The sequence below is a fragment of the Furipterus horrens genome, unplaced genomic scaffold (assembly GCF_987537825.1).
Source record: "Furipterus horrens unplaced genomic scaffold, mFurHor1.1.pri manual_scaffold_5, whole genome shotgun sequence".
In the NCBI taxonomy this organism is placed as follows: domain Eukaryota; kingdom Metazoa; phylum Chordata; class Mammalia; order Chiroptera; family Furipteridae; genus Furipterus; species Furipterus horrens.
Window position 1 is genome coordinate 109,531,667 of NW_028327175.1, and position 10,074 is coordinate 109,541,740.

The 10,074-nt window shown below is 48.9% G+C and overlaps 1 protein-coding gene across 1 annotated transcript in view; it reads left to right on the forward strand.

Moving 5' to 3' along the window:
* TEKT5 (tektin 5) overlaps window positions 1–9,745 on the forward strand; it is a 36,318-nt gene extending 26,573 nt beyond the window's left edge. The window contains exons 6-7 of the mRNA XM_090279153.1: window positions 6,679–6,833; window positions 9,442–9,745. Of these exons, the coding sequence (XP_090135279.1) occupies window positions 6,679–6,833; window positions 9,442–9,658 (372 nt within the window). The 3' untranslated portion in view covers window positions 9,659–9,745. The remainder of the gene's footprint in view (window positions 1–6,678; window positions 6,834–9,441) is intronic.
* The last annotated feature ends 329 nt before the right edge of the window (window positions 9,746–10,074 follow it).

Below are 10,074 nucleotides of genomic sequence, written 5' to 3' on the forward strand. Positions count from 1 at the left end.
CAAATGACAGCCAGAGAGAGATCCACCTCAAAATACAAATCTAACTACTCGCTCTCTGCCTTAAAACTTCAGTGTGCATATGGTCACTATTTTCAATCTGTTAAAATGCAGATTTTGTTCATAGGTCCAGCTGGAGTGGGGTCTGAGGTTCTGCATTGCTAACAAGGGCTGAGTCCCATGATATTTGTTCATGAGCCACACTTGGAGTAGCAAGGTGCAGCCTTGTATGAGATGGGCTGCTTAAAGGGAATAGGATTTCCTCTGTGATGGGCTACTGCAGGGCTGTCGAACTACTGGCCCCCGGGCCAAATGGCGCCCCCACCTGTTTTGGTAAATAAAATTATATTGGAATACAGACCCATACACACAGACATTTATGCATTGTCTGTGACTGCATTGGCCAAGTGGAGTAATTGTGAGACCACATGGTTCACAAAACCACCCAGACCTTTACAGAAAATTTTGTCCACTGTGGAGCACATCTTCATGATTCTCTGGAAAGCTGTGTGTCTGTGGACTCCAGCCATCTGCAGAGGGTTGACCTGAAGACACACACGCACAGTCCGCCATACCTGCAGCTGACGAGTCCCAGGCAGATCTCTGAGATGTGGCTCCAGGCGTGCGTGGGAGATAGATGATGGACTGGAGCATGTACAGAGCACTTAACCCCACCCAGGAGCACTTACGGCATCCCAGCCAGGGAGGAAGCACAAGCCTTGAATCCTGATTTTCTGGATGAGGAAATCGGGACACCACGCAGCCCACGACTCTGAGTGGGGCTTTGAATTCCACAGCTGGTTTGTGTTAGGGCTTGGATGGGAACCCTGGTCTCCTGATTTCCTGCCCAGGGCTTCTATCTCCAAGGCACCCTGTGTGGAGGCCTGTGGGAATCTGCCTGAATGGGCATTGGTTAGCAAAAAGAACTTTGGCTGGGGGGAGGAGGTGGCCACCATTGCACAAGTAACCCCTTCCTTGACCCCTTACACCCAAATAAGTGGGTTGATGGAGGGTAAGCCCAAGCCCTGGACTGAAGGGCTGAAGGAGTTTAAATTGCCTGCAAGGACAAATTCTATCAAATGAATCTGAGTTTCCTATTGCCTTGCTTAAAAAAAAAACAAAAAACAAAAACAAAAAACTAAATCTATGATCCCAAAGGAAAAATCTCCTAGCAGACTAAACATTAGAGGATGGGGTTGACATAGGATGCAGGACAGTCCCCATGGCATATGCCAGACCTGAGACTAAGCACTTTACACACATTATCTCATTTAATCCTCACAGCAGCCCTGTGGGAGTTATTATGATTGTGCAGATTTTCCAGACAAGGGAACAAGTGCCCCACACAAAGCTGAGCTCAGTAGGACTACTACTGACGGAAGGCTCTGTAGATGTCGAGTTCACGATAGCATGAGGCACAGAGAATTAAAGAGATCTGTTCAAGGTCACTCAGCAGAGAAGAACAGGAGCTGGATTTGAACCTAGAGCTGTGTGTGACTATAGAGGGGCTCAGTCAGCTGATGTGACCTGCTCCCCTCCCCCATCCCCCTACGCAGTGCAAGTGGGAGGTTTAGGACTGCCCCCCCCCCCCCCCCCCGCCCCCAAGTCTTGCAATCTTGACTGACAGGCAGCCTTGTAGCAAGCAGAGCACAGAGATAAAAGGCCTGGGGAGCGAAGTGAGGTGGGAACTCCACTCCCACCACCTCCTCTCCAACTGAGTAGTTCCTCCTGCCAAGGCTGTGGAGACTCCTCCCATGGGGTGACCCCCTGGGCCAATCCCCCAGGGGCCCCGCCCAGCCACTGCTGTGAGCCAGGCTGAGCTCTGCTTCAGGAGCTTCTCTCCCCTTAGTTGTTTGGCTTTGTGGGAACAGAAAGGTTAACCTCCCTGGGGAACAAGGAGAAGGGGTGCTCCTGGGGCTCAGGGCAGCCAATTAGAACTCAGGCGGGGAGAGGGAGGAAGGCTAGAAGGGTCACTCTAACTGGTCACGGGGAGGTAGGGGAAGGAGCACTTTCCAGGGCGTTTGTGGGAGAAACCTGCGCAGCACCCTTGCTCCGTGTGTGGCTGCAAAGGCGTGCCTGGTCTCTCCAGCTGTGTCCCAGCAGCGAAGGACTTGTGTACTCACTATGGTTTCCAAGAGCTTCTTCTCTCAGGCCTGGGGCTAATCGCCTGATCTCCACTCTGTGGAGTGGAATACAGTGTAATGCTTATGATCCCTATTTTACTGTTTTGTTGGAAAGGCTCCGAGGTCTTTGGACACTTGCCTAAGGTCACCCAGCTTGGATGTGCTGCAATCTGGGATTTGGATAGATCCAGGCAGTCTAACGCCAACATCTGTACTTGTGTTTTAACCAAATACTCAGGGAGCAGGTGTTGACTGAACACCTAGTGATGAGTCAATTAAAAATTACAGTCCCCAGTGGCCCTGGGTGAAGATACCCTCCAGTGTGTGCCCAGGAGTAAACGTGCTGGGCTATGTGGGTCACCCGTTTAGACTCGAGCTGTTCTCCCAGGGAACACCATGGAGTTCGAGGTCCGGGAATCAGGCAGACAGGGAGCTCAGAGCTCGGTGGGCCAGGCTGGCACTTGGAGCCTGTGTTTGTACCAAGAAAATCCTTAGCTTCCTCCTGAGCATGAAAGTCAAGGCTGCTCTGTTTTCAGCCCCTGTCCCCGGTCAGCCCACTCTGCCTCTGCCTGCTGGTCTTTGGGGTTGCATTCCTCACATTCTGGGGGCTGAGTCACCACACCTGGGTCTTCTGAAGGTACACTGGCTGGCAGGACTGGGTTGGGCGGCAGGGGCCCCCAGGACAAAGTGTGTGATGGCTTTTTTCTCCCTTCTAATGAAGAGGGCCCTGGCTGTGAGTGGCAGAAGCTGGAGGAGTGGTTACAGGGGACATTTCTGGCAGAGTACACACCCACCTGGGTAGATTTGCCTTAGATGTGAGTCATTGATTGGTTCTATAGCAGCTAATTCTGGAAAACCCCTACTGTTCTGGAAAATCCACCGGCAGGCCTGCTCAAGAAATACCACCAGGGCACAGGGGGTGGTGGCGTGGAGACAAAAGCAAGAGTCAGTCCACCCCCCCCCCAAACACACATACACACACATATACATCAAAGATGCTGGCCCTAAGAAGGAGATGGGAAGCCTGGGACTTCACGTTGGTTTTCTTACCTGCTGTATCTAAGCACCCGAAGTACCTGGGCAACACAGTGTGACACGGGGGTTCCCAAATTCAGTCCCTCCTGGGCCACATTTCCAATTTTGCCATATCCATATGCCTCTTGGGTTGTTATTTACTTTATATTTCTGTTTAAATCAAATCACTTAAAAATACATTCATTCAAAATGCATTTATATCACTTCTATAAATGGAAAACCAACAGCATTTGCCCTAAATACAATCTGTGTCCCTGTCCCTGTCCCTTCCCGGTGCTTACACGGGAGTTCCTGGAGAACTGAAATGAACATGTACTGGATACCGCGTTTGTGGCCACACACCCCAACAATGTCCTGTACACTAAAGGCATCCAATACATGTTTGTGACAGAGAGGAGTGGAAGGAACTTGAATTTCTATGACGCTAAAGAAAGCACTGTCGAAACTGTGGTAACTGCTTGTTGGTTGCATAAAGGTACAGATGGGTGCACTTACACTAGAGTATAAGCTCCGCGTGGGTAGGGCCTTCTGCCTGTCCTGTTCACTGCTGTGTCCACTGTCTAGAGTAGTGCTTGGCACTTAACAGGTTCTCAGTGAATCAACGAGAGAATCAATGAGTCCATAAATTAATGAACATGTGGATGAAGAAATGACTGAGCACATGAATGACTGTCACTTTTTCCTCCAGACTCAAGAGGCAGGCCTTTTGTAAAGTTAGTTGCAGACCCTGGTGAGGCTGGCCAAGCCCTGAGCTGGGAACCAGGGTCTGGAGAGGGCAAACAAAATAAACCAAGATAAGGCAGCCTCAGGGCACTGGCTGTGGTGTCTGAAGGTTCCCCTAGTAGCAGCCCTTACTGGCAGCTGTCTTCACTGGGCTTGGGCTGGGGCAGGGCTAGGGCAGGGCTGATGGGAGCCACCCACTGGCAGCTAAACCAGCTAAACTCTCTGCAATGTCTCCTCCCAGCACCTCAGCAATGGCCCTCCCCCACCCTATTTAGGTGCATCTAGTGAGGGGCTGTTTTCCACACTGGGCAATGGGTCCCAAGAAGCATTTTTATTTACAGAAGCTTGATTTTCTTCTGCACTAGGCTGGGTGTGCTTGGGCACACTTTCCTTCTGAAGGGCAGGTTTCTGAAGAACTTCTCCAGGGCTTCTAAGGGAGGTGTTTCCCACTGGAGTGTTTACATGCCAGCTCATGTGCTGGACCAGAATGTTTTTATAGAATAATGTTTAACCAGCATCACTCTGGTGCTGTGTGGCTCACTGAGGACCTGGTGAGGGGCCAGCCTTCTTCCTTGGTGGTCTTTGAAGGAGGCAGAGCAGGCGTCCTGCCCTCCGATAACTCTGCCACCCATGTCTCAACCCAGTAGGAAAGGGGGATCCTTTTGTCCTTCTGAAGTAGCAAAATGTTCTCTTTCTAGGCTTTTTTCTTAAGCTAATAGGAAAGCCAGGACTTAATTTACTTGGAAACAATTCTTTTAAGTAATTTCTTTGTGCCCATAAAATATGAGTGCAACCCAGCTAAAATAGTCATCCTAGTACCTGTTATGATTTGTGAATATTTCATAGCTCACAAAAAAGGGAAACACAACATGATTGGAAAGTCCTTGAAGGCGGGAACTGGGTCTTATACTTGTAGTCCCCACCCCATTCAGGAGTGCTGGCATATTCATCTGTAAGCAGTTTTGCAATATTGAAATCTGAGATAAACAGGACAATATCAATTTTAGTCCACACAGTTTCCAAATGTTAGCATGCACAGGGACCATTGGGGAGCTAGCTAAAAATTCAGACTTGCAGATCCAACTGTGATTTAATCATTCATTCATTCATTCATTCATTCATTCAATGTTTATTGTGCTCCTCCTATGAGTAGAGTTGCCAGGTTTGCAAGTAAAAATGCAGAATGTCCAGTTAAACTTGAATTTCAGATCACCCAGTAGTTGAGACGTATACGAAAAAATGCTTTGTTGTCAATCTGAAATTCACATTTAACTAGGCCTCTTGTATTTTACCTGGCAGCCCTCAATCTGCACCAAACCCTTCCTGGAGGTCAGAATACAGCACAGGTGAAGCAAAACCCCTAACTTCTTGGAGCTTACATGCCGGCGAGGGTGACAGGCAGGCAAACAGCTGAGGGAAGGATGCTGGGGGCACCGTGGCAGGAGATACTTGTAGGCTTATCAGGAACAGAGCACAGGTAACCTCACCATTGGGCACTGCCAAGTCTGGGTGGTGTATTGGCACAGCCCACCCACAAAAGCCCTCTCCTAGTAGAGGAGCATGGGAATTAGACCAGCTCACAGATCCAGGGATGCTGGTGATGGTGGGTGGAGAAGGGAGCTTTCTAGTCACAACAACGTGACATCCAATTGGTGTTCTCAATTCTGGGTGTGATTAAAGTTGGGTAAGTGTAAGATCAGGTCCCTTCTGGTAATGACTGTGCTGCATTCTTTATTCATCCTCTCATTCCTTTATTTTGGAAAATTTTAAAACACACAGAAGTATAGAGACTCATATAAAAGATCCACATGCACCCAACATGAATATCAATATTTTGCCAATCTTTTCTTGTGATTAATGCTTTACTGATTTTAATTTTATTTTCTTTTTCTAAAAAATATTTTAAAATTTATTTTTAGACAGAGGGGAAGGAAGAGAGAAAGAGAGGGAGAAAAACATGGATGTGTGAGAGGTACAGTGATCAGTTGCAACCCAGGCATGTGCCCTGACTGGGAATTGAACCAACAATCCTTTGGTTCACAGGCCGGTGCTCAATCCACTGAGCCACACCAGCCATGGCTTTAGTTTTACTTTCTATTATGGTATAACAATCTTAAAATAAAGTGTAAGAAAATCTTGATAAATTTTGATGGTGGTTTTTTGTTTTATTTTGTTTTTGCCATGTTTATACCTATGAAACCTCCACCTAGATCAAGATATAGAGCATTCCCAGCCCCCAGCTGGCTCCCTCCTGTTCCTTCCTGGGATCTGTACTTTGGTCATTTGTAGGACACAATGGCAGTATTATGTTGGGGGACATATTTCTATAGTTAAACAGAAAACTTTTAATCTTTCTCCCTGTTCCCTGTCATTTCTTCCTTCTTTTCTTTCTTTTTTTCTTTCTAGTTTATTTACTCACCTACTTATTAGGCAGGTAAACTCTGGATTGTAAAATGATATAGAAAAACCTAGATTAATTCAGATTAAAGTGGATTTAGAAATTAGCTATTATTTTGGGGTTATCCATGTTAATCTGAAAAGCCCCACTACCTATGAACATTAATGGGCTAACTCCAGTGGATCTTGGATAGAAAACAAAGCCAACCTTTGTGCCTGCTCCTCCCCAACGTTTGCAGTGGCCTGGGTAATGAGGGGTGCTGAGGCTACTTTCCCAAGATTGGCTTCAGAAGAGTGAAGTCCCTGCCCCTCAGGTTGGGGAAGGAGTCATTTAAGCATCTGAGTGGATGCTGAATGAGTTGACTCCATGCTCCCTCCATGACACCTGACATGTTTCCTGCAGACGCTGCAGGAGATCTTTCAGGTGGAGAATACCATCCTGCTGCTAGAAAGGTCCATCATGGCCAAGGAGTGCCCGCTGAAGGTGGCTCAGACGCGGCTGGAGTTCAGGACCCAGCGCCCTAACGTGGAGCTGTGCAGGGACATCCCACAGTTCAAGTGAGTGATGGAGGCTGGAAGGGAGAAGGGGAGCTCCCAGGAGCCCTGGGTCTGGAAAAGGGGCTCTCCACCCATCAGGACAACTAGTCTCACAACTCAGCAGGGCACCAGGCAGGGGTCTGGAGTTGAGAGGGTCCCCTAGATAACCCCCTATCACGGGGAAGGCCTGACCCTCTGCACTGAAGCCTTGTCTCACCTGCCTAAACCAGAGAGGGTTTTATAGCCCCACTGTGTTCTGGGAATCCCCCAGCTTTCCCTGAAAGCTGAGGAGAGGTACCCTCACAGGGCAGAGGTGTGGCCTTTGGCCCATGGCTGTTTCACCCTTCCTCTATCTGGGCTCCCATGGAAGAGGTGCCCAGCTCACACCTCACTCATCCTCTATCGCTGCCTCTGTAAAACTCTCACCTGTGAGCCATTGGAATAGCTTCCTGCTTAGCTAAGGGCAGGCCACTTCTGTTGATAAAGGGCCTCCTCACAGCAGAAGGGGTGAAAAGCTCAGGCAGGCCCAGAAACAGGGTTTGTGAGCCTGGAGTAGGAGCTTGGGAGTCCAGGCAAAGCAGGAACAGCGCACATGGTGTGTATTTTCCCACAAGGTGCTGTGTAACTTGGCTGCTCTGTTCCCTCCATGCTGGGGGGACTGCATTAGTTCTCTGTTGCTGTGTAACAAATCCCCCCCGCAACTCGGTGGCTTGTCCTCCTCCTGAGCCAAGATGTGAAAAAGAGAGCTGAACTAAAGAGAGGGAGGAAAAACACTGAGAGAAAATGCTGGTGGTTCCTTGCGATGACGTTTGCATGGACCGTTACTGCCTGAGATAATCACTCAGGAAACAAAAACTGGTGTTTTGTGTTGTGCGGGGTGGGCAGGGAAAGCGACACCTGGCTTTGAACATGAAGGCCTGGCTACCTGCTCCTCAGCTTCCTGCTGATCTGGAAGATTTTCATCCCTGGAAGTGGGTACAGGGTGGCCAGGGTCCCATCCTGCTGGGCTAGAAGGGGTCCAGGTCCTCCTGGGTGGGGGCTTCGGGGAGAATCCCCTGATCCTTCCTTCTACCCTCTTTGTGCTTCTTAGTCACTGAGGTTGGGCTCCAGCTCCTCCTGGGGCAGGGGGCTCTGAGAGCCCGTGTGTCCACCCCAGGCAGCTTACCCAGACAGGGCTTCAGAGGAATGCCCAGATGTTGTCCCAGAGGACCTACTGCTCTTGGACAAGCTCCCTGCCTCTTCATCTACCAGCTGTGTCACCAAGAGGGGTAGATAGGGAGCAGGAATGGGGTATGTTTGGCTCAGGAGCCCCGGACAGTGTGTGTGTATGTGTGTGTCTGGTGTGTTTGTGTCCCTGTGTGTCTCTGTGATTCTCTGTGTTTGTGTGTGTGCTATGTATATGTATGCATGCTATGTGCATTTGTCTGTGTATGTATATGTATGTACGTGTGTGTGCACGGTGTGTTGGGAACTGAGCAGATAAGGGACTCAGGCTGTCTGCCTTCTCCAGCAGCTGAATTGCCCCATCTGTGCATTATCTTCATTGCCCAACTTTCCCTCCATCACCACCTCTGGGCCTTCACTCTCCTTGTCTTCCTACAGGTGGCCCCTCTTCTTCTGGCCCTCTCTAATTGCTCAGATCCCATCCATGCCCAGTCCCCAGAATAAATACCCATTTAAATTTGAATTTAAATTAATTAAAACAAAATTTTAAATCCAATTTCTTATTCACACAAACACATTTCAGGTGGTCAGTAATCAGTGCTAGGGTCTACTGTATTGGAGAGCACAGAACAGAACATTTCCGTCACTGCAGAAAGTTCTGTTGGACAGTTCTGATCTAGAGTCCCCCAAGGAGAGAAGGGTGTCAAGGTTGCTCCTGTCACCTCTCCAGCTCAGGTTTGCCATGATAGCCACTCAAGTCCTTCCATCAGCATGTCCTGCAGTCCTGAGCACAGTGTCATTGGCCCGTCCTTCCACATGTGAGGCCTGTTAGTAGCCGCTCCCTATTCTCCTCCTTCCAGCCTTTGGTAACCACTAATTTACTTTTTGTCTCTAGGGATTTGCTTATTCTGGATATTTCATGTAAATGGAATCACAACATGTAGCCTTTTATGACTGGTTTCTTTCACTGAGCACAATGTCCTCAGGGTCCATCCATGTTTCACACTTCATTCCTTTTTATGGCTGGATAATATTCCATTGGGCGGAACTTTTGTTTATTCGCTCATCTGTTGATGGGCATTTGGGTTATTTCCATTTTTTGACTCTTGCGATTAGTGCTGTTGTGAACATTCGTGTACAAGTACTTGTCTGAGTGCCTGTTTTCAGTTCTCGAGGGGAGATACGCAGGAGTGGAATTGCTGGGCCATGGTAAGTCTACATTGAACTTACCGAGCCACAGCCAGATTGTTTTTCCTAAACATCCTGTTTGTTTCTCCCTCTCTGCTTATCACCCTTGGTAGCTCTGTCATGCATTTACTTTCCTGCCTGTCCACCTCTGATGGTGAGCCTTGCCCGTCTGGATTACCGAAGTCTCCCAGTGTCTGGTGCAGTTCTTGGCACATACTAGGTGCACCTGTGTTGAACAACTGAGTGAACAGTGCCTTATTCTCTGCTTTCATCCCAGGCTCGTGAACGAGGTGTGTACCATTGACCACACACTGCAGACCCTCAAGCTGAGACTGCGGGAGGCGCAGGACACGCTGCAGCTGCTGGTAATGACCAAGTCCCGGCTGGAGCATGAGCTGGCCATCAAGGCCAACACCCTCTGCATCGACAAGGAGAAGTGCATGGGCATGCGTAAGATCTTCCCCAGCACCCCGCGCCTGGTGGGCTACACATGAGCTGGCACCACCAGCCCTTGGTCTCTGCTCTGTACCAGTTCCTTACGCAGCGTTTTTAAGTTTGAAGAGGCAGACATACCAAATAAAAGAAAGTGTTGTTTTCTCTCTTTCCTCCTATCATGGAAAATATATATCTCCAAAATAAATGTGCCCGAACCAAAGATCCTGGTGCTCGTTCTTTGCTGTGGAGCTGGCCTCCTGGTAGAGCCTGGAGGAGACAGACTGTGTGTGACCCCTTGGAGGGAGCATTGTGAGGTTGTCGGCATCCCCAGGAATAGAAGGGGTTGCATTTTGTAAAACCTGTTTATCCATTTCGGAGCACAGTATAAGTAGACTGTGGTGTCCAGAGATCAGGCACTGGAGTTGAAAGTCCAGAGCAGTGAGCCTTGAACAAGCTTCCAACCTGAGCATACTCA